Consider the following 24,944-nt stretch of genomic DNA (forward strand, 5'->3'; position numbering starts at 1 on the left):
AACAGGGTATATCCAACATTTATTATGACCCAAAACAAACCGTTGGAAAAGTACCTGCAGAATGTACATACATAAATGCAACATTATAATACAACATTTGTTATCACATAGAAACAAGCTTCGACATGCCCAGAATAAAAACCAAAAAAAACCGTTTTCTGATAACAACCCCGTCTTTCAGAGAGTGTGGTACAGTGTAACTCCTCCTTTTTAAGACCCTGTTTTCTCAGACTTTCTGTTCATAACCTCTGTCCCCCATTTTAAGACTCCCTCCTTTTTATGACCCGATTTTCTCACATTTTTTGAGGTCTCAAAAGGGGGGTTCCACTGTACTGACGTCATCAGTGACTGCACTGGCAATTGTTTAAATCGGTGACAGGCCCCACAGTTTGTGTTAGCTGGCTGCAGAGTTGATGACCTCCGAGATTAGGTAGGTCCGCGGTTTTTGTGTGTGTGTGTGTGTGTGTGTGTGTGTGAGTACGTGCGTGCGTGCGTGCGTGCGTGTGTGTGTGTGTGTGTGTTTGTTGGGGGGGGGGGTTCAACTGTACAACATGAAGAATAACATTTACAGAATAATTAGTCCAAAAATGCTGCCCATCAGCCTCCATAGCACACACAAAATTTAAAAGAATTACAAATCTAAAAACAAACCAAAAAAAAAACATCTCTCCATATTCAATAATGTACAAAACACACTAAGCAACATTTGTTCACACATCACAAACGCAGTTCTATATTATGGTTGCATAGACTGTTTAAACATGTTTCTTAGTTTCTCTGATATAATGCTTACATCTTGCGCATATGCAAATGGCTGAGTAAATTTATGCTGACTGTTGGTATTCTTAATAAGGCAAAAAAAAAAAAATAGGTCTGTTTACGGTAACATAGGCCAAAAAAATAGGGTCGGTAGGTCGGGATTTTTTTTTATTTTTTTTTTCCCCCAAAAACCATATTTTTACCTTATTTTGCCCAAAAAACAAGATTTTTTTTTTTTTTTTCCCCAAATGCCAAAAAAAAGTCTAGGGTCGCGCGAAAAAACTAGGGTCGGTCGGGTTACCGTAAACAGACCTATTTTTTTTTTGGCCTAACACAAAAATTATTGGCTTTCTGTTCCACCTCTGTTGCCGTTTTTATATTTAGTCAAGTTTTGACTAAATATTTTAACGTAGAGGGGGGAATCGAGACGAGGGTCGTGGTGTATGTGTGTGTGTGTGTGTGTGTGTGTGTGTGTGTGTGTGTGTGTGTGTCTGTCTGTGTGTGTGTGTAGAGCGATTCAGACCAAACTACTGGACCGATCTTTATGAAATTTTACATGAGAGTTCCTGGGATTGATATCCCCGAACGTTTTTTTCATTTTTTTGATAAATGTCTTTGATGACGTCATATCCGGCTTTTCGTGAAAGTTGAGGCGGCACTGTCACGCTCTCATTTTTCAACCAAATTGGTTGAAAGTTTGGTCAAGTAATCTTCGACGAAGCCCGGACTTCGGTATTGCATTTCAGCTTGGTGGCTTAAAAATTAATTAATGACTTTGGTCATTAAAAATCGGAAAATTGTAAAAAAAAATAAAAATTTATAAAACGATCCAATTTTACGTTTATCTTATTCTCCATCATTTTCTGATTCCAAAAACATATAAATATGTTATATTTGGATTAAAAACAAGCTCTGAAAATTAAATATATAAAAATTGTTATCAAAATTAAATTGTCGAAATCAATTTAAAAACACTTTCATCTTATTCCTTGTCGGTTCCTGATTCCAAAAACATATAGATATGATATGTTTGGATTAAAAACACGCTCAGAAAGTTAAAACAAAGAGAGGTACAGAAAAGCGTGCTATCCTTCTTAGCGCAACGAATACCCCGCTCTTCTTGTCAATTTCACTGCCTTTGCCAGGAGCGGTGGACTGACGATGCTACGAGTATACGGTCTTGCTGAAAAATGGCATTGCGTTCAGTTTCATTCTGTGAGTTCGACAGCTACTTGACTAAATGTTGTATTTTCGCCTTACGCGACTTGTTGATTTGTTTGTCAGTCTATTTTCTTTTAACGTATGCATGTATGTACTCGCGCGCGCGCGCGCGCGTGTGTGTGTGTGTGTGTGTGTGTGTGTATGTGTGAGTGTGTGTGTCGGTGTGTGTCTGTGTGTGTGTTTGGTTCTGTGTGGGTAAAACAAAATATAGGATAAACCCTGTTTTCAAAGAAATTCACTGAGCACTGCAATATCAAATCTGACTTATGAAAAAGCATGAACATTATGTCTTCTGAAAATAAAAAAAATTGGAGTATTCCACTTTTAGAATAGAATTCAAATAAAGCAAGTCATCACAAAGCCTGACTTTGTTTAAACAATTTAAACCTCGCTGCCTCTCTCTCTCTCTCTCTCGCCCCAAATATAGACAGGCACAGAAAGACACACACACACACACACACACACACACACACACACACACTCACACACACACACACTCACACACACACACACACACACTCACACACTCACACACACACACACTCACACACACACACACACACACACACACACACACACACACACACACTCACACACACACACACACACACACACACACACACACACACACTCACACACACACACACACACACACACACACACACACACACACACACACACACAACAAATCCATTCTGCTCCTCATCTGAAACCCAGCATTTCTTCCTTTAAAACCTTGTCCCCATTTCTCAATGTCTTAGCGGACTCGCTCAGCCGCTCGTCCAGTGTCATACACACAGAGTGGACTCTGACTCACCATGCGCTTCAGCCTCTGTGGTTACGGGTCGACAAACCCATGGTCGACTTGTTTGCGACCAGATTTTCTCGCAGGCTGCCTGTCTTTGTCTCTCCGTTTCCGGATCCAGAAGCCTGGAAGGTGAACACACTAGAGATAGACTGGTCGGGCCTGATGGCCTATGCGTTCCCGCCTTTCAAACTCTTGAGCAAGGTTCTGAGGAAGGTTCTGAGGAAGGCGGAGGCAGAACAGCCTTATCTGGTGTTGGTAGCCCCTTGGTGGCCCAGCCAACACTGGTTTCCCGATCTTCTTCGTCTCGCAGACGGTCATCCCATTCCTCTAGACGTCAAAAAGGGAGAACTGGTTCAGCCAAGATCGGGCGTCCATCACGAGAACCCCCAATCGCTGAGGCTTCACGCCTGGACACTGTTAGGGTCTCTCTGCGTCGCTCAGATTCCACTTTAGATTTTGTACAGAAAGCCCACGGTATATTCCTCCCACTGGTCAGCTTGGGTAAAGTGGTGTTCTGGGAATGGCGTTAGTCCTACTTCTCCCCGTTCCATGCAGGTTGCCAACCACCTTTCATGGTTGGCTGCTCAGGGCATATCTCCTTCTTCCTTGCGGGTTCGGAGATCCGCTACTTCTCCCCGTTCCATGCAGGTTGCCAACCACCTTCCATGGTTGGCTGCTCAGGGCATATCTCCTTCTTCCTTGCGGGTTCGGAGATCCGCTATCTCGTCTACGTTGAAGCAGTTAGGCCATTGAATTAACCTAGGCGGTGTTATTGCTAGCGTCCTCAAGGGCGCAGCTATAGGTTCCTCGAGGTCAAAGTCTCCTTTACCCTCTTGGGATCTGTTTTTGGTTCTTAAATTTCTTGCCTCACAGGATTTTGAGCCTTTGCAGGCGGCAAGTTTGGCTAACTTGACGCGCAAAGCTTTGTTTTTGGTGTTGTTAGCTACTGCCCGTAGAGGCAGTGAGGTTCATGCCCTTTCAGGTCTGGCTAAGGACATTTCTTTTTCTTCTTCTTCTTCTTCTTCTCCGTTCGTGGGCTGAAACTCCCACGTACACTCGTGTTTTTTGCACGAGTGGAATTTTACGTGTATGACCGTTTGGACATTTCTTTTGAAAGTGATGGTTCACTCAGACCGGAATTTCTCGCTAAGAATCAAAAGCCTGGTCTAGCCTCCCCCATTGTTCAGATTCCTCCCTTGAGAAGGATCCTTGCTTCAGGTGACCCGGACTTGGTTAACTGTCCAGTTAGAGCTCTTAACAGTTATTTAGCTCGCACAGCTCCCATCAGGTCTAGAGATCAAATATTGCTCTTTATCTCCATGAACACAGTAAGGAGTACGGACGTGTCTCGGGTAACCTTGGCTAGATGGGTTGCTACGCTCATTAAACAAGCGTACGCATGGTGGTACAGACAGGAGGGGGTTGGACATTCTGTTCTTCCTCTGACTTCTGCAAGAGCACTTGAAGCCAGGGCGTGGGCCTCTTCGCTAGCAGTTCTTCGCTCAGGAAGGCTGGCGGAAGTCCTTGATGCTGCATCGCAAGACATCTTTATAAATTACTACCTGCGAGATGTCGCCAGTACAAGACAGGACGGCAGTAATTCCCTACCAGGCCTGGTAGCGGCGGGCCAAGTCTTGCCCGCTGTTTGAAGTGAGTGTTTTTTTCCCTCCACCTTTATTAGCAATCTGCTATGTGAGTTGGGTTAAGATATGTAATTTAATCGAAAATTTTAGTAGTACATTTTCATTTGATTAATATACTTACCCAACTCACATAGTTAATTCCCTCCCACCTTCCCCGCTAGTGGGGTTTGTTCTAAAAAAAGAGGGAAGTTTTTCTACGCTTTCGTACGAATGAATTCAATATGGCGGCAAGGTCAGGAAGTCACGTGACTTTGTTCTGTTTATGGGTCAAGGTAGCTCTTTTTTTAGAGTTGCCTCCCTTGTTACCAAGGTGATGCGATGCAGCGTTCTAGCACTAGACTGAAGTAAATTGCTATATGTGAGTTGGGTTAAGATATGTAATTTAATACAGTATACAATGCCAACTGTTTTATAATATCTATACACAAGCAAAATAACAAATGACACTGCATGTGTAATCTATGCATTTTTTGGAATAAATAAATAGCACACTCAATTAACACATCAATGTAAAAACCATTACCTTTCAAAACAGGAACAAAGCACATATAAAGTAAATATTTCATACAAAACAACCCGAACAGGAAATACCGAAATGTTCAATGGTACATTGTAGTGGTTCTTCAACAGAATGTGGGTTTTTTTTGGTTTTTTTCCAAATTCACAGTTCTACTAATGGCTTTTTATCTGTTTAATTTTGTCCATGAAATATACAGAGCAGATTAGAATTTTTACAAAGCAAGTTTACATCCAATCCTTAGCATTTTCATGCTAATGAATGCAAAAGTTTCACATCATAAAGTGATCACGAAAATGCCAGTTGATCTTTCTTTCTTTCTTCATTTGGTGTTTAACGTCGTTTTCAACCACGAAGGTTATATCGCGACGGGGAAAGGGGGGAGATGGGATAGAGCCACTTTTCAATTGTTTCTTGTTCACAAAAGCACTAATCAAAAATTTGCTCCAGGGGCTTGCAACGTAGTACAATGTATTACCTTACTGGGAGAATGCAAGTTTCCAGTACAAAGGACTTAACATTTCTTACACACTGCTTGACTAAAATCTTTACAAAAATTGACTATATTCTATACAAGAAACACTTAACAAGGGTAAAAAGAGAAACAGAATCCGTTAGTCGCCTCTTACGACATGCTGGGGAGCATCGGGTAAATTCTTCCCCCTAACCCGCGGGGGGGTGCCAGTTGATCTACCGTTTTCTATTCAATCACACATACTATTAGTATTAACATCATGCGTAACTCTTCCTCTTTTCAAACCATCAAGAAATTGACATAGTCAAAGTTTTCTTCTCGACCACACACACAACTCTGCCACCCTATAACCTATTAAGACACTCTTACAAGTTTACTTTTCAACAACATAATATGCCATCACAGACAATTCTTGAACACCCCAGAAAGTTTAAGTGATAAATTAAAATTTGCTTTTTGACTATATATTCCACATCCCAGGTAATTTAAAAAATGCATACATGTACTTAACGAGTCGTCCTTTCAACTACACCAGCTTTCTCACACAACATTCTGTCAAGCAGCGTTCACTGCTGAAGGGAAATCAGTCATTCTCTCAAGCAGCTTTCGCTGCTGAAGGGAAATCAGTCATTCTGTCAAGCAGCTTTCACTGCTGAAGGGAAATCAGTCATTCTGTCAAGCAGCTTTCGCTGCTGAAGGGAAATCAGTCATTCTGTCAAGCAGCTTTCACTGCTGAAGGGAAATCAGTCATTCAGTCAAGCAGCTTTCACTGCTGAAGGGAAATCAGTCATTCTGTCAAGCAGCTTTCACTGCTGAAGGGAAATCAGTCATTCTGTCAAGCAGCTTTCACTGCTGAAGGGAAATCACTCATTCTGTCAAGCAGCTTTCACTGCTGAAGGGAAATCACTCATTCTGCCAAGCAGCTTTCACTGCTGAAGGGAAATCACTCATTCTGTCAAGCAGCTTTCACTGCTGAAGGGAAATCAGTCATTCTCTCTTCCACCCGACTTTGAATGCAAACCCCTCAAGGTCCAGACAAAAATGCCACAACTTGATAGACATGCAAGCAGCCCTTCTCTCATCAACACAGCTACAGTGGAACCCCCTTTTAAGACCCCGTTTTCTCAGATTTCTTGTTCATATCCTCTGTTAAGTTACCCCCATTTTAAGACTCCCTCCTTTTTAAGACCCCGTTTTCTCAGATTTGTTGTTCATATCCTCTGTTAAGTTACCCCCATTTTAAGACTCCCTCCTTTTTAAGACCCCGTTTTCTCAGATTTCTTGTTCATATCCTCTGTTAAGTTACCCACATTTTAAGACTCCCTCCTTTTTAAGACCCCGTTTTCTCAGATTTCTTGTTCATATCCTCTGTTAAGTTACCCCCATTTTAAGACTCCCTCCTTTTTAAGACCTGATTTTCTCAGATTTTTGGAGGTCTTAAAATGGGGGTTCCACTGTATAAGCTAGGCCATGCTAAATTTCTATTACTGTCCCAAGTACTAGTGACTATTGTGGGACATAAGGTGGTTATATATGCTAAGAAAGCTATATTTTTTAGCCAATGCATGCAAATCCTTTATACTCCAGAGATCAAGGAAATGTTCTCATCTGAGTGTCCAAGTTGTTCATGCCATGCATGGCATTCCCTTGCTATGTCTTCTTTTCCGTAATTCTCTCATCTACAGTGGGTAAAGTTGCATGCAAATTCTCCAAACTCCTAGACAAGATTTTAACAAGTAAATGAGAAATTGCTTTTTAACCATATACAGGGTGGGCCATAAAAAGTGTCCACATTTAATTTGTTAATATTTTTCCTGTAAAGTGATATTTTCTTTTCTGTTTCAGATAGAATTTGAGACAAGCATCTTAGAATTCCTTTAAAGCCTGAATGGATCGCATTCCAATTCAGGAAAGGACCAAAATCGTTGAACTTTACTTTGCTACCAATTCTGTGGTTCTCGCCCAGCGCGCTTTTCGGAGAGAGTTCCCTGGCACACACTGTCCATGTGCGAGAACTGTGAAGCGCCTCGTGGATAAATTCAGGAACACTGGTAGTCTCGCAGATAACAATAAAGGACATAACCCTGAATTTATCCACGAGGCGCTTCACAGTTCTCGCACATGGACAGTGTGTGCCAGGGAACTCTCTCCGAAAAGCGCGCTGGGCGAGAACCACAGAATTGGTAGCAAAGTAAAGTTCAACGATTTTGGTCCTTTCCTGTACTGGAATGCGATCCATTCAGGCTTTAAAAGAATTCTAAGATGCTTGTCTCAAATTCTATCTGAAACAGAAAAGAAAATATCACTTTACAGGAAAAATATTAACAAATTAAATGTGGACACTTTTTATGGCCCACCCTGTATAAGATATAATACACAGTTATTTCACACTCCAGGTTATTAGTTATTAAATAAATGTCAACATGTACACAGAGCTTTCGATCATTCAGCCACACAAGATGTCACACACAATTCTACACAAAGCTCCAGAAAAGTTTTCACTGCTGAAAGGACTAGCAATCATTCTCTTGCAAGCTGCTGAGAACATTTTCTACACAGGCGATCATGCAATTTCACAGCTAGCCGAGCGTCTTTCTTCGAGCCATGCATGTCGTCTCATTGCTGTTGTTTCTTTTCACTCAATCTCATCATCTGCAGAGGACACTGCATGCAAATCTTCACCAGACGTAATCATGACACTTTCATAGTTGAGAGTGATAGTCCCGTTGCTGTTGTTTCTTTATAGTGAATCTCTCATCTATTTCTCTTCTTTTTTTACTCATTTAATTCTCTCATCTGTACAAGACGCTGCATGTAAATCCATCACACTCAGAACATGATCATGAATTGTTTTCCCTAAATATGATCATAACATTTTCACAGCTAGCTGAGTATCTTTCTTCAAGCCACGAATGTTGTCTCATTGCTGTTGCTTCTTTTTAGTCAATCTCGCATCTTTTTCTCTATTTTGTTTACTCAATCTCTCATCTGTACATGACGCTGCATGCAAATCCTTCACACTCATGACAAGATCATGAAACTTTCACCAGGCATGATCATGAAATCTTCACAGCCAGTTGAGAGTGGTCCTTCTTCAAGCCTCGCATGGCGTCACGTTGCAGTTTCTTCTTTTGCTGCTCCACCGCTCGGTTCTCTCGCTCAGCTCTGCGTTTCTCTTTGAGAGCCGCCTCCGCCTCCCAGGATAAGTCTTCGTTGACTTCCTCCCCCCACGAACTCTCCACGGCCCCCGGGTCCTCCCATGACTCGAGCTCTGATCCCTGCGGCAAATAAATAGTAGGTATATATTGATGGTGTACAATTTTCCTACAAAAAAGTTCTAAGCGCCTGAAGCCTTATATTAATTGGACAAAGTGTACTACAGTGGAATCCCCCATTTAAGACCCCCTCCCTTTAAAGACCCTGTTTTCTCAGATACTCAGTTTATAACCTCTGTAAATTTACTCTAAGTTTCAGACAACCTCGTTTTTAAGACCTGGTTTTCTCAGATTTTAGAAGTCTTGAAAGGGGGGTAATACAGTATGCAAAGTCACCTTCATGAAGCTTGCGGCAATAAGTTTTGAAACTGATTTTTCTGTAAAAAGACTATGCCAAGTCTGCCTGAAGTCAACTTTGGCTCAATTTAGAAGTTACGGTCTTTTAAAAGACTAAAAAAAAATATATATATATATATAATTATACACAAATAAACAATCGTGGACATGATGCAAATTCAAATACACATTAGAAATAAAGTAATAAAACAAAGAATTGTGTGCCTAAAAAGTATGAAGCATGCAAGGACATTTTTGGTGAAAGAACACTGTCTAATACAAATGCAAATGTATGACGTTTAGATAATTGCAAAGACCAGAAACCTTGTTGTTCCACGTCACCATGAGAATATATTACTTGAGACAAAAGTCAATTCAGACAATCTTTCTTCACAGTGAAAGATGAAACTTTTAAAAGCACAATCTTTGCCGTGAAAACAGGTCAGCTCACTATCTCAGATCTGGCCAGGATTTTACATGAGACAAGGCTTTTACATGAGACAAGGCTTTTACATGGGACAAGGCTTTTACATGGGACAAGGCTTTTACATGGGATAAGGCTTTCACATGGGATAAGGCTTTTACATGGGATAAGGCTTTCACATGGGATAAGGCTTTTACATGGGATAAGGCTTTCACATGAGACAAGGCTTTTACATGGGACAAGGCTTTTACATGGGACAAGGCTTTCACATGAGACAAGGCTTTTACATGGGACAAGGCTTTTACATGGGACAAGGCTTTTACATGAGACAAGGCTTTTACATGGGACAAGGCTTTTACATGAGACAAGACTTTTACATGGGATAAGGCTTTCACATGGGATAAGGCTTTTACATGGGATAAGGCTTTTATTCTCCCCTGTTCCATTCTCCCCTGCTGTCAAGAGCCTTGGCGTCTTTCTCGACTCCACTCTCTCCATGCAGACACGCATCTCCTTCATCATCAAGACCTGCTTTTTCCACCTACGACGCATCGCCTCCATCCGTCGCTACCTCACCCACGACGCCTGTGTCAAGCTGGTTGTCTCCCTCATCTTCAGTCGTCTGGACTACTGCAACTCCCTTCTGGCTGGCCTCCCCGCCTCATCCATTCATGGCCTACAACGAGTCCAGAACGCTGCTGCCAGGCTGACGTTGAGGAAGACGAAGCGAGACCACATCACCCCCCTACTTATATAGCGCGTATTCCGTGGGTACAGTTCTAAGCGCTTGTCGAAGAGTTGTCAACACAGGACTAACAAAGAAACTAACATCTACAGACGGACACGAAGCCTATCACACACTAGCAAACCCTGATAAACATACAACAAAATTCCATCTCACACGGCATTAAGTCTCAGGAAACATGAATACACGCATGCAGGAAAAAAAATATATGGGTAGCGCCGTATGTATGGCAGCTCGCTTTCCCCGGGGAGAAAGCAGCCCGAATTTCCATGAGGGTAACCTCACTGGACTGTGAATCTTATCCAATCCAATCCAATCCAATCCAAACAACTGTTTAACAACAATGTACACATCAATAGCTAGGTCCAAACAAAATAATATTAAACACAAAGAAAGCACCTCTCACAGAGCACAGCATAAGAATGTCTTTTGGGGCACAACACATCACGTCGAACATGAAAGTCGCAGCCAGCTACGGGAAGAACTGAGTCTTCAACCTACTCTTGAATGCGTCAAGAGAGGGGCTCTGGCAAAGCTCAAGCGGCAGGGAGTTCCAGACACCTGTCAATTGTAGAGTTCTGTTTGTGATGGGGTGTGGCTGCTGCTGTCTCTTGGGAACCTTCGCGTACCCACGGCAGCTTTTACAGGGCTAAGAAATCAGCTCTAAAATTCTTTTTTTCAATCCTGTTTGACCGGCTTTGTCTCCAAAGGTGATTGTTGTGTTTTGTGTACTCAGTGACATTACTCACCACAGGCGGAGCAACTTCGCTGGCAGATAACCGGGTAGATATGGCAGCCGGGTTAACAGCCCCATTGTCTTTCTTTTTCAACAGGATCTGAAAACAAAAAACAGAAACAGAAAATAAATCCAAAAACAAAGAGACTGCCAACGTTCCAAAATTCAGAATAAAAAAACCAAGAAAGGTAGGTTGTTGGAACGTTTGTTATTGACAAAACAATACGTTACATTCACAAATATATCGACCCAACGGTCTTTTAAGTGAACAGACAAACAAATAGTCACACAAAAACTCAGCTTGATGGAATCAGTTAGGTAGGATAACATTTTACTGCTTTGAATTCCCTTTAGTCAATGGAGAAACTGCAAAGAAGCTATTACAAAATGATGCATCTGGGTGGGTTTTTTCTCCATTTTGGACATATACATATATATATACTAACTACATAACATGAAATATTTGCACTGCATATTCAAGTTCAACTTCAGTACACACTTTCAAAACCAACAGGCTTTCAATCATACCATACCCTTGTTTCTTTTCTTTCTTTTAGTCATTTTGTTCTGCCCAAATACCTTGCATTTACACGCCTAAACAGATCTAAACAATTAATGGCACAAACACTCACATATCTCATTGCATGCAGTTATGCAGATGCCGACAGCTCAACAAACTTTTCTGACAGTGGTGCATTAAAGCTGTGGTCTATTTATGACTTTAAGGGGCTACGAGGTTGAAAAATAGGGATACAATCATTTACAGAATTCTGTACAGCAAACGCTACCCGAAACCCCACCTATACGGCGTGTATGACCTTGAGAGCTTCAGTCAACGCTTGAATTTTGCAGGGATAACATCCGGTTTGCTCTCTCAAGACTGATCATATTTTATCTTCAAGAGAGATCAAAGGGAAAAAATAAACGTTATGTTATGTTATTCTTGAAGCAGCATGATTTATATCTCTATCCGCCCATTGTTCAGAGGTAAATACATGTATAACTATTTCTTAGATGTCTGTTTTCAACTGCACAGAGCTTTGGAGAGATTCAATTACTGTGCTTGTCATTTTTCTTGCATGTTGTAAATATAGATATCGCAGCTATTTGCATGGCGCGAATGTCGTGTAACATGACGGTGTAAAAATGTACTGCGATTCCGTGAAACATGTTTGCAAATAAAGGCAAATTTCAATAGCAATTTTTACGTTTTTGCAACGCATGTATGGTATTGGTAATTCAAGCGTAGAATGATGTAAAATTATCAAATTTTTCATCTTTGAAAACACTGGTGAAGTGGCCTAGCGGTTAAGACATCGGCCCCGACATTTCGAGGCCCCGAGTTCGAATCCCTGCCAAGTCGTTTATTTTTTCTGCTCGATCCTTCTCGACAAATATGCTCAGCTCTGAGAGAGCAAACCGGATGTTACCACTGCAAAATTCAAGCGTTGACTGAAGCTCTCAAGGTCATACACGCCGTATAGATGGGGTTTCGGGTAGCGTTTGCTGTACAGAATTCTGTACATGATTGTATCCCTATTTTTCAACCTCGTAGCCCCGAAAAGTCATAAATAGACCACAGTTTTAAGGGGAGAGGTGGCACGAAAACTAAAAACCTGCTTTGCAATATTTGGATGTATTTTGAAGCATAGAAGCATAACAAGTTACATTCATGCTCATTTTTAGAACTAGCACCACTGTCTTTTTAAGTCCCAAAAAGTTACATTACGCTATAGCTCCTTTTGGTTTCAAAAACCACTGCATCCTGCCCCTGATTTAATTATTATCCCATTAATTCCGCAGTCTCGCTTCCAGGCCTCCGTCCTTAGTGCTTAATCTGTCGCATTGTTGGTGTAGTGTTTCTACAACTGCTAATGTTGTAGCATTTTGTTTTGCTTTGTTTTGTTTGTTTATGCACCACCACTACATTTCTCCATGTGAGATAATAAAATTAATTTGATTTGATTTGATTTGATTGTTCCGACCCAAGGCCGATAGATTTGACACAATTTACATTTTTTTGGAGACAGGACATTTTGACCGATTTGTATCATTTGCATTGTGGCCCACCCGACCTATTGTCCTCTGACCGGCACGGTTGGCCTAGTGGTAAGGCGTCCGCTCCGTGATCAGGAGGTCGTGGGTTCGAACCCCGGCCGGGTCATACCTAAGACTTTAAAATTGGCAATCTAGTGGCTGCTCCGCCTGGCGTCTGGCATTATGGGGTTAGTGCTAGGACTGGTTGGTCCGGTGTCAGAATAATGTGACTGGGTGAGACATGAAGCCTGTGCTGCGACTTCTGTCTTGTGTGTGGCGCACGTTAAATGTCAAAGCAGCACCGCCCTGATATGGCCCTTCGTGGTCGGCTGAGCGTCAAGCAAACAAAACAAAAAAAATTGTCCTCTGTGTCAGGGAACAACACTGTTCGTCTCATCAAAACTCACCTTTGCTGGTCTTTTCACCTCGGGCGTCATGTCTCTGAAATAATCCGGTTCTGGTTCTGGGTCTCCTTCTGGCTCTGGTTTTCTGCCCCGGATGTACTGATTGGCTGTGTGCTGCAACATTCCGCCTGGTATGCCTTCGTTCTGGTAGTACGGGACGTTTGATTGGCTGTACTGCTGTGCCTGGGCTGATTGTGATTGGTTGGTATCCCAGGCATCCCAAGACTCCATCTCAATGTCTTCCTGCAAAAGTTTATCAGATATACAACAAGGAATACTTTGACTGTGTCAACTTGTTTGCACAAGTACAAAATACCTTCCAGACACAGAAGTAATTTTATTCTTTTACAGAGGAACCCCCCCTTTTAACTCATTGTCTCCCAGGTACGGATATATATCCGTCCCCACTCATATGGCTCTATCTGACCAGGTACGGATATATCCGCTCAGACTGTTAGCTTCAGTCGCTTCCTGTAACGTCAATCTAACGCCTGCATTCCAGCGCGTTGATACTAAGTTACTACACAGTTACTACAATTCTGAGTGACCTGCTGCAACACAGCTGATCACGGCTATAAAAAAAAAACTTGGTCAACATAGGTGGGGTAGAAAGTGAAGACCTCCAATAATCTTAGAAAATCAGGTCTTAAAAAGGACAGAGTCTTAAAATGAGGGTAAATTTACAGAGGTTATCAGGCATGGGAATTGAAAAAAGTAAAAAAGGCTGAAAATTTGTAAGTAATATCAAAGTCGACAGCGCAAAGCGCCTAGCCTAACTAAAGGGGGTCCGGGGGCATGCCTCATCTGAGCTCCAAGTTTGCCATTAAATTCAGTTTTTAGAACCATTTTTGCCTCCCCCATTTATTTTTTTGGCAGACACTTTTGCTTTTTCAGTGGTTCAACAACAAAAATCAAGGGAAATGTGCCTTTTGGCGGACAATTCCCATGCCTGGGTTATGAACAAAATGTCTGAGAAAACAGGGTCTTAAAAATAAAAGGGAGAAAGTCTTACATTGGGGGGTCTTAAGTGTTCAAGCCGACTGACTGACACAAGTGCTTCAACCTGACAAACTGTAAAACAATAACGTAAATTAACACTAGGCAAATCTCTCTGCTGTTTGATGATATAGTGAAACCCCCCTTTTAAGACCCCCCCCCCCCCAAAAAAAAAACAAAAAAAACAAGAAGGGCAAAGCCCATACGACTCACATGCTTGACCTTGACCTTTACATGACCTTGACCTTCAGGGTCAAGGTCAAATAACTAAACCTAGCAATGACATCATACACTAAGAACTGCTTTACACATTTTTCCTACCAAAATACATGTGACCTTGACCCAAGGTCAAGGTCATGCAACACAAAGCTGTTAATTCAAGACATAGGAAGTACAATGGTGCTTATTGGCTCTTTCTACCATGAGATATGGTCACTCTTAGTGGTTCACTACCTTATTTTGGTCACATTTCATAAGGGTCAAAGTGACCTTGACCTTGATCATATGTGACCAAATGTGTCTCATGATGAAAGCATAACATGTGCCCCACATAATTTTTAAATTTGAAACAGTTATCTTCCATAGTTCAGGGTCAAGGTCACTTCAAAATATGTATACAATCCAACTTTGAAGAGCTCCTGTGACCTTGACCTTGAAGCAAGGTAAACCAAACTGGTATCAAAAGATGGGGCTTACTTTGCCCTATATATCATATATAGGTGAGGTATTGAATCTCAAAAACTTCAGAGAAAATGGGAAAAATGTGAAAAATAGCTGTTTTTTAGGCAACATTTATAGCCCCTGCGACCTTGACCTTGAAGCAAGGTCAAGATGCTATGTATGTTTTTTGGGGCCTAGTCATCATACACCATCTTGCCAAATTTGGTACTGATAGACTGAATAGTGTCCAAGAAATATCCAACGTTAAAGTTTTCCGGACGGACGTCCGGACGTCCGGACGGACGGACGGACGACTCGGGTGAGTACATAGACTCACTTTTGCTTCGCATGTGAGCCAAAAACCGCATAAAAACAGTCACCACAGTTTAAACTGCAAACAAGCCTGGCAGCGGAACGATATTCACATGTGAATGGAGCATTGGATGCTGGGACAGGGTGGTACATGGTGTGAGAGCACACCGGGACAAGCAACAGGTGTTGGGATAAGGCACTAGTACGTTTGCACAGCTGGGAGATTGGAAAAATCTCCACCCTTAACCCACCAGGCGGCTGCGGCCAGGATTTTAACTCACGACCTTCTGATAAGGAGGCCGATGTCTTATCCACTAGGCCACTGCGCCAGTCGAATGGAAAACAAAAAGTGAGAAAGACAAACAGTTGACTTACAGCCTCTGCACTGTCCAAGGACACGGGCATCTCAATGCTGAGAGAATGTGTGCTGACGGTCGTTGGAACGCCAGGATCCATTTCTGACACTTTCAGGCGCCGACACCACAGGCGTTTCAGTGGACGGAAGATGCTGAAGATGAGACTGAAGATTGACTTGATGATGTTAAACACAACCTTGATCATGATGACCTGAAACACACAACACACAGAAGAGATTCGTTATGAGCTGCAAAGACAGTTTTCTACTTTGAATATAACTATATACGGCTTGTGTTTGTCCGTGTGTTCGCTATGCACGGCCAAAGTTCTCGATGGATCTGCTTCAAATTTGGTGGGCATATTCAGATAAACCCCGGACACAATCCGGTCCATGAAAATTGTGAACATGTGATCTGAGCGCGCAGCGCTGAACCGATTTTGGTTTTTATGGTTTTTCTGTACAACCATTCCCAGTAACTCTTCCTTATCTTCTCCGCTGTTTTGCGCGTTTATCTCCCTTCCTTCGTGTGCACTCGTACGCGTACGGTGCGCCACTCACCCGGCGAAGCCGGGTACACGGTGAAGCCGGGTATTTGGCTCTACTTCTTCCCGGCGAAGCCGGGTATTCATCTAGTACAATAAAGTGCTTGTTATAGATCATTACTATCTTCATCAAAATGGACATGAAAATTAAACACAAAAACATCAAAACAAAACATATGCATGCTCTTTTTTCTAATATAATGGAAAATTTCCTAAATAAATTATCATTTAATTAATATACTTACCCGAATCACATTAGCATTGAGTCACCTGAGATGCTTATCACTGAAAAACGCTTACCCGGCTAAAGAATTTAAAGGGAAGCAACCCCATCACCAAAACGAAAGTGAAAGTAGCTTTGGTAATGGGCCAGTACACCGGGAGTTACCTCCCATACGGGTGTATGCCACGTCACTTCCTCTAGGAACACGTGCCTATTATCATACGGCTTTAAAAAATCTTAAAACCATAAGCGGGGCAGGTGGGAGGGAATACAGTATGTGATTCGGGTAAGTATATTAATTAAATGATAATTTATTTAGGAAATTTTCCATTTAATATCATATTCTTACTCCGAATCACATTAGCAGATAACATCAACAAGGCGGTGGGCTAGAAATGAATCAAAACTCACCATCAAGTTCTGGACAGGAACTGGCCTGCTGCTATGAGCGCTGGAAGGCCTCTGGAGCCATCCTGTCGAAGAGCTGTGACGTCCCGAAGATAAAAGTTTATGAAAACATCTTCGGAACGCCAATACGCAGTTGTCAGCACCTCCTCTAGACGTCTGGAGCGCAGAACTGCCAGAGAGGATGCCCACGCCCTCGTTTCATGGGCTCGGGCCGAGTCAAGTGGCAAGGAGGGCATAACCCCCCCCCTCTTTGTGCGACTCCACTCATAAGCCTGCTTGATGAGCGAGGACACCCACCGGGCCAACGTTACCTTCGACAAATCTTTCTCGCGCCTAGTAAGGAGAGAGATAAACAACAACTTCTGAGAACTAGACCGAATCGGCTGAGTCCGGGCTAAGTACAGACGAAGTGCCCTCACAGGGCAATTGACCGAATCGGGGTCATCCGGGGCCAACGCGCTGGTCAGAGCCTTAACTCTAACCAGCGGAGAGGCCTGCCCCGGAGACTGATTCTTGGCCAGGAAATCAGGCCGGAAACGCAAAGATGCGGAACCGTCCGGCTCAAAGGAGATATCTCCAGGCTGACCCGACAGGGCGTGGACCTCGCTACCCCGTCGGGCCGTAGCCAACAAAAGGAGAAACAGCGCTTTGCGAGTGACATTGAACAGACTGGCCTCGCTTAAAGGCTCAAAATCCGCAGAACGAAGGAATTCCAGGATTAAAAACAAGTCCCACTTGGGAGCGGGCAAACGAGCTTTAGCTTCCTTAAGAGCAGCCCCTTTAATGACTGCAGCTATAACGCCCCCGACTCGAACAGAACGACCAATCTGCTTAAGAGTCGCCGAGATAGCGGAGCGCCGGACCCTCAACGAGGAGACTGAGGCGCCCTGCGAAGACATGAAAGAGAGGTGGTTAGCGACCTGAATAGAGCGCGGAGCCACCGAACTCACCCCTCTAGCTGAACACCAGGCAGTCCATGCCTTCCAGTGGGAAGCATAAACTGAAGAGGTGGACGCTCTATGCGAGCGAGCCACCAAGTCCAGAGTCAAAGACGACGCCCCAGAGCGCTTCAGCGAGTCCCGAACAACTTCCACACGTGAAGCTTCAGAAGACTGGGCTCCTCGTGTGGAATGCCTGTTCGGGGCTGCACTAGTTCCCCTCGCACGAGTGCGAGAGGAATGGGGGGCCCTTGGGCGAGCCGAAGAAGATCTGGAAACCAGACCTGCGACGGCCACAGAGGAGCGACCAGAAGAAGAAGGGCCGGCTCCTCCATCTCCGCTTTCCGGATTACTCGGCTGAGTAACGGAAAGGGAGGAAAGGCGTACGCCTCCAGACCCGTCCAGGGAAAGTCCAGAGCGTTCACTCGCCATGCCTGAGGGTCCGGGAATGGCGAGACGAACACCGGAAGCCTCTTTGAGTACCTTGTGGCAAAAAGGTCCACCAGAGGCTTTTGGACCTGGGCCCAAAGGCGAAGCAGTGCCCCGTGAGTGATCGTCCACTCCGACTGAAGCACCGTACCGGAACGACTGAGCGCATCCGCCAAAGTGTTCAGCCTCCCTGGAAGGTACCTGGCCGAGATCGTGATATGATGCTGAAAGCACCACACCAGGATCTCGCAAGCCCTCTCCGAGAGAGACGGGGACCGCGAGCCTCCCTGCTTGTTGATGTACGCCGCCACTGTCATGTTGTCTGTAAACAGACGAACATGTTTGGCGTACAGGGAGGGCAGAAACTTGGCCAGAGCTAGAGCAACTGCCTCTAGCTCCAGCAAGTTGATGTGCCACAAGGACTGCTCCGTCGTCCACAGACCGGAAGTAGTCTGAAGATCTGTATGTGCCCCCCAACCCTCCCTGGACGCATCTGTAAAGAGGTCCAGGTCGGGGAGGGGCACGACGATCGGAACACCTCTGCAGACCCACTCCGTGTCCAACCACGGAAGGGTCGCAGACTGGAACCATCCCTGCAAAGGGATGAGGGCGTCCCAGTCCACCAGAGGAGAGTCCACAAACGGCTTCAGCGCGAACTGAAGCGGACGTTTGTGGACCCGGCCCAGTGAAACCAGAAGAGCCATAGACTCCATCTGCCCCAAGATGGAGGCGAGCGAGCGGATGGAAGCCATCAGGAGAGGTAAAGTGGAGCGAATCTGGGCTTGGAGCTTGTCCACCCTTCTCTGAGAAGGCTGGACAGTCCAAGCGACCGTGTCGAAAGACATCCCCAGATAAGTGAATGTCTGTGACGGGGTCAGCTCCGACTTTACCCGGTTGATCGAGAATCCCAACGAGTTGGATTCTCGAAGAACCGTCAGGGTATCCTGCGAACAGCCGCTCTGGGACTGGTTCATGATGAGCCAGTCGTCCAGATAAGCCCGCAGACGGATACCCTGGGACCTCACCAGTGCACAGACCTGTCTCACCACCATGGTGAAAATCCATGGTGCGAGAGACAGCCCGAAAGGGAGTGCGCGAAACTGGTAGATCTGATCTCCCCACCGGAAACGAAGCCATTTCCGGTCGGCCGGATGCATAAGAATATGAAAGTATGCGTCCGTGAGATCGATCGAGGTCACCCAGTCTCCTGGGCGGAGAGAGTCTCGGACAGAGGCTGGCGTCTCCATCTTGAATTTTATCTCCCTCAAGAAAGTATTGAGGAGAGATAAATCCAACACGGGACGCCATCCTCCTGATGCTTTGGGAACAGCGAACAGACGCCCGTAAAATCCCAGGGAGCTGTGGACCCGAACTCTCTCCACCGCGCCCTTCTGCTCCAGGGAGGCAATTTCCGACTGCAAGACGGAACGTGCTTCCTGCGAGAAGGGGGGCTTGAACCGCGGAGGCACTCGGGTAAGAGGCGCCTTTTCCTCCCGCCAGAGCAGGCGGAAGCCCGATCTCACCACTCCCACAATCCATTGGCTGTCTACTACCGACATCCAACGAGAAAGTGCCCGGGAGGGGCCTCCCGCCATCACCAAGGTGGAGGGCGGGAGGGAGGTGAGATCGGGAGCGCTTCATTGGGGGTGTGGCTTACTTCCAGAGCCGCCACGCCCCCTCCCCGATGCCGTCCTCTTCTTCCCACCACGAGCGGCCGGCGGAGCCTGCCGCTTCTGAGCTGGCTTGGGGTTAGACGATGTCTGAGCCTGCTTCTGTTTAGAAGGCTGAGACTGTTTCACCCCCTTCAGAGTGTAGTCAAGGAACTGACTGTCCTTGTTTGACTGAATCTCCTTCTGTCTGGCATCCAGTGCCAGCGGACAGAAGAGAGACTCCTCTGAGACCGGGGAGACTCTCAAGGTCTCCCTAGTAGCCAGTTCCGTGAATTGGGACTGCGAGAGGAAGAGATCCCTCCTGCAGAGTACCGCTTGGGTGTACTGCAGGGAGGAAAGACGCAATTGTTCCTCATTGACCTTGGCCAATGCGGCCAAAAGCGCAGAGACATCGTCCGCATTCTGATCTTCACTGAGAGTGAAAGGAACTAGCGAATCGGTCAATGCCCGAGACAGAGCCCGAACGAGAGTCTCCGCAATGGAGGACAGTTCGATCTGCCGACGTCCAACCTCCTCAGCAGAGAGGAGGGAAGCCTCGGAAACCGGCAAAACCGAATCACGCTTGATCGGTTTAGTCAGAAGAGGCAGCAATTCCCGGGAAACCGGAAGGGTAGCCCTAGGGAGTGCAAAAGACGCCAGCCAATTCTGGCTCTGATTGGGCATGCCAAGCTTCCTATTGACCGTAGGCACGAAGGAAGAGGCTTGGGCAGCTGAAGCCACCCACTGCTGCGCTGATTCCGGAACTGGACCAAAAGGAAGCAGTAACGGAACAGGCACTGGCCGAATACCACTCCCCGCATGTGCTGGACGAACCAGTGAATGCGAAAGTTGGTAAGCCACTGACGGAGACTCGGCGAACCGGAAGGAAGAAACATCCTCCTGTGCCGGCCGGAAGTCCGCCATGGCAGAAGGAACGAATGATGCGGAAGAGTCCGCAGCCACCACCCCTTCAGGAAAATAACGAGACGTTACTTCCGCCGCGACGTCAAGAACAGACTTGAGCTTCGACGGAAACACGCCCCGCGACTCCTCGCTGACCACTGATGGAGCATCAGAATAGTCACACGTGGAACCATGACCGAAGTCACCAGTTCCGGAAGCAGAAGCATGCCCTGGCAAACCGGAAACCGGAAAAGCCTGAGCACTAACGTCATCCTGCCGCCCAAAATCCTGTGAAGGTAAAGGGTAAGCAGGACGACCATCCGCAAAAACCGGAGCTGGATGAGCTGACGTCACTCCCCCGACTGAGTGGAGTGATGCCTGCTCAAGCCTAGGCGCTTGAAAGCCGGAAGGCGCACGCTGTAATCCACTATCTGGTATCCGGAAGGAACCACCAGAAGAGGAAGAAGCGTTTCCGGCCGAAACCGGAAGTGTAGTCAACGGAACCGCAAAATGCGGAAGTGAAGACTGCACTGGTTGACTTCGCGATCCGGAAGGACCGGAAGTCAGTGAATACTCCATCCTGCCGCGACCGCCGTAGCGTGCCGGAGCGGACGGATCATCACTTCCGGCAAGTGCCGGAAATGCGGCAGTCGAAACCGACTGCCGCCGCTGTTCGAACAAGTCCGGGGCCTCGTAGGTTATCGCCGGAAATGAAAGATCAGCAAGGTATCGGTCGTGACCCGATGCGAAAGAGCTGTCCCCCGAAGGAGAACGTCCAGGCGCCTCACGAGGGCTATCGGACCAGCTCTGCTTACCAACCGACGCTGAAGAGGGAGGACGCTGCTCCAAGCCGGAAGTGGAGGACAAAGACACGGAAGCCAATGCCCGGACGTCACTGCCAGATGCCGGAAACGCCGAACTGCTGGCGACGGAACGCTGAAATTCTGCCTGCACCAAGCTGCGGATTTCTGGAACCAGTGACTTTAACAGAGAGGAAACCAACGCACCTTGTCCAGGTGCTAACAAAGAAGACGAAGTCTCCGATGTAGAGACAGGTGCAGAAGTAACAGTAGCGCTAGGCGCCGCAAAAGAAGCAGAAGTAGTAACAGCGCTAGGCGCCGAAATTGGTACAGCCAACAAAGTGTTACGCTCTTGGTCTGTAACAAGTAAAGTTGCTTTGGAAGAGGAAGACTTAGCCTTAATTTTCCCCTTGGGGTCCGACTTGCCACGGCGCTTGTCTGAATCAGACATGTTGACAACAACACGTGGCAACGCGAAAAAATTTACTGAAACATAAGTCTAAACGACTGGAAAATTCAGTAAACACACGCACTAATGCGTTAACAAAATACTATAGCTAAACTTGCCCCACAAGCAGAGGCACGGAGAGCTACAAACAAAGTCACACGAGCTAGAAAACTAACTCACACAACAAAATGGCGACACGCAAGACACTGACACAAACGTCAACAACACGTGGCAAAGCCAAAAAGATTTACTGAAACGTAAGTCAAAACGACTGAAAAGACAGTAAACACACACGCTTACGCGTCAACAAAATACTAAAGCTACACTTGCCCAAACAGAAAGAGGGCACGCAGAGCTACTAGCAAAGTCACACGAGTTAGCTAACTAACTCACACAACAAAATGGCGAAACACGCAAGTCACTGACACACAAGTCCGTAAAAAACGGACAACGTACAGTAACGAAACAGCGCAAACAACCAACAACAAACGGGAACGAGCTCACCAAACTGTAGGCAAGGCGAGCAGACAAGCTGGGTAACGTGGCCGGCGGGTGTCACTCAAACACACAAGGTCAGCCACAGAGCGTCAAAAAGTGAACCGTCCTCTCCGAGGTGAAAAAGACGTATGATAATAGGCACGTGTTCCTAGAGGAAGTGACGTGGCATACACCCGTATGGGAGGTAACTCCCGGTGTACTGGCCCATTACCAAAGCTACTTTCACTTTCGTTTTGGTGATGGGGTTGCTTCCCTTTAAATTCTTTAGCCGGGTAAGCGTTTTTCAGTGATAAGCATCTCAGGTGACTCAATGCTAATGTGATTCGGAGTAAGAATATGATATTAAATCATGAATGTACAGTCCCCGGCGAAAGAAACGCAACTCATTCGCGCCCACTATTGCGAGTGATTTTTCGTCATTTTCAAATTGTCGTAAAATATGAACCAGATAAGGTAAATCAAAAAGAAAAACAGGTTCGTAGAGGAATTATTTTATTGGCTCTACGACAAGTGCATAGTATTTAATCGTTTCTATCTTTTACTTTTTAGTAAATTGTGTTATACAGGGTAGGGGTCAAGCGAGTCGTGATTGCAGGCAAACGTGTCTCTTCAACATGCTACATGCTGATCGTGTAGACCAGACACTTGGCCACAAATAGCACCAGTTTTTTTTAAAGAAATCATCACGTCGATTCCGTGCGAATGAGCTTTTGCCAAACAACCCTTTTTAACACTGTCTAAGTGATCTTTGCTCATGTTTTGGAGTCTTAAACGCTTTGGCAAATAATTCTAATTAAATTGTGTTGTTGAGAAATGAATTTCCTTTAAAAATGTCTTTACCTTGTTAAAAAATATGCATTTTTACAATTTTTGTAGCATATATTGAAGAGACACGTTTGCCTGCAATCACGACTCGCTTGACCCCTACCCTGTATAAGTACTATAACACAATTTATGAAGAAGTAAAAAATAAAAATGATTAAATACTATGCGTTTATCGTAGAGCCAGTAAAATATCCTCTACAAATTGATTTACCTTATCTGGTTCATATTTTACGACAATTTGAAAATGACGAAAAATCACTTGCAACAGTGGGCGCGAATGAGTTGCGTTTCTTTCGCCGGAATTTGATGTTTTTCGATCTATTTTTATATTTTATAGAAATTCGAGTATGGTTTTCAATTTTCATTGAAAACAAGTTTAAATCGATAACTAAATGAAAGAAAATGCAGCTAAAATAAATTACTCATAATAACGACAAACTGCAAAGCGTTACATTAGCATCACACTTCCGTTTGACCCCATGGAGTTACTTCAAGCTTACGAGAGACAATTTGATGAAGCGAGATTTCCTTAACCAAATCATCTCGAATTATACAACGTTCTTGCCGAAGCATGTTAGCTTGGCTGAATGCCGCATGCAAATTCATGAATTCTAACAGATTTTCTTGTGGAACCACCATTTTGGAAGGGGAAGCAACGCTAAAGTAACTAAAGTATACAGGGAATCCCCCTACAGGAAATCCCACTTTTTTGGTCGACATAGACCCCATGCACATGCACGTATCAGTTCATTTCCAGCGATGACATACATGTACAAGTGTGTCAGTGACTGGGTAATTATGCTTATTGCTTAGGCACAAAAAAAAATAGGTGTGGTTACGGTAACATAGCAAAAAAAATAGGGTAGGTAGGTAGGCAATCACTTCTTTTTTTTTTAACTTTTTTTTCTAATTAAACCTACTTGACAGGGAAATAAGTGTGCGACTCGGGCGCTTTCTCTTTCATTGCGTTTTCTGCACTCGTTTTCTTGTTTTTGTGGTGTTTTTTTGACAAATGTAATAAAAAGTTATAGGGTCGGCCCCTAAAAGTAGGGTAGGTCGGGTTACCGTAACCACACCTATTTTTTTTTTAGGCCTTGTGTTTTTCTGCTGATCAATCATTGCTAAACTGAGGGCCACCGTAAAATTAGCACGCCTGAGGCCGAGGTTAAGGTGCAACATTTTTTATTATGATATCAATAACAATTGACAGGAATTTAGGAAATCTGTATGCTGTATCAAAATGGTTCGTGTACGTATATGATCCCAACATGGGTTTCACTTGGACCGCATTCGCCAAACAAAAACCCTGAGTCTAACTCAAGTAGATCTGCCTGTTGTTTCTCCTACACGTCACGTAATTCGTCAGTTTACTTACAGGTATACTTTCTTATTAGTGTTCATTCCACCATTTGCACAGATGTTTTTAATGTGCAACAACTCTCAGTTTCTGTCTATGTTTGAAGCTAAATTATTCGAGATTTTCTCTTCTTCTTCTTCTTCTTCTTTCTCAGCTAGAAGATTGATGATCTTACCTGCAAACTTTAACACTTACTAGTAAAAAGCGTTAGCGCAGAAATTGGAAACAGCTTGGTTTAGAAGAATCAGACGACTTTTCGAACGGAAGTACTTCCAGAA

At 44.7% G+C, this 24,944-nt stretch overlaps 1 protein-coding gene and 1 long non-coding RNA gene across 3 annotated transcripts in view; one reads left to right on the plus strand and one right to left on the minus strand.

Moving 5' to 3' along the window:
• Window positions 1-24,943, minus strand: LOC138979971 (receptor-binding cancer antigen expressed on SiSo cells-like). 2 transcript variants are annotated; one of them, XM_070352739.1, is made up of 5 exons: window positions 24,862-24,943; window positions 15,664-15,855; window positions 13,324-13,563; window positions 10,893-10,979; window positions 1-8,701 (listed from the first exon to the last, which is right to left on the minus strand). In XM_070352739.1, the coding sequence occupies exons 2-5, from the start codon at window positions 15,847-15,849 to the stop codon at window positions 8,480-8,482; spliced, it is 735 nt and encodes a 244-aa protein (XP_070208840.1). In that variant the 5' UTR covers window positions 15,850-15,855; window positions 24,862-24,943; the 3' UTR covers window positions 1-8,479. The 2 variants fall into 2 exon arrangements, with proteins under 2 accessions (XP_070208840.1, XP_070208839.1); XM_070352738.1 differs by having other exon boundaries at window positions 24,842-24,943.
• The window catches only part of LOC138979973 (uncharacterized), a 326,270-nt gene that overhangs the window by 73,925 nt on the left and 227,401 nt on the right, over window positions 1-24,944 (plus strand). The window lies entirely within an intron of this gene.

Source organism: Littorina saxatilis, linkage group LG11 (assembly GCF_037325665.1).
Source record: "Littorina saxatilis isolate snail1 linkage group LG11, US_GU_Lsax_2.0, whole genome shotgun sequence".
NCBI lineage: Eukaryota > Metazoa > Mollusca > Gastropoda > Littorinimorpha > Littorinidae > Littorina > Littorina saxatilis.

Bases quoted from the DNA above. Each gene is read 5' to 3' on its own strand.
- LOC138979971 (XM_070352739.1), bottom strand. From the start codon at position 15,849: ATGATCAAGGTTGTGTTTAACATCATCAAGTCAATCTTCAGTCTCATC. The intron at 13,564-15,663 runs GTAAGTCAACTG...AAACTTTTGCAG, and splicing joins CCTTGGACAGTGCAGAGGCT to GAAGACATTGAGATGGAGTC. The intron at 8,702-10,892 runs GTGAGTAATGTC...TATTTGCCGCAG, and splicing joins GCGAAGTTGCTCCGCCTGTG to GGATCAGAGCTCGAGTCATG.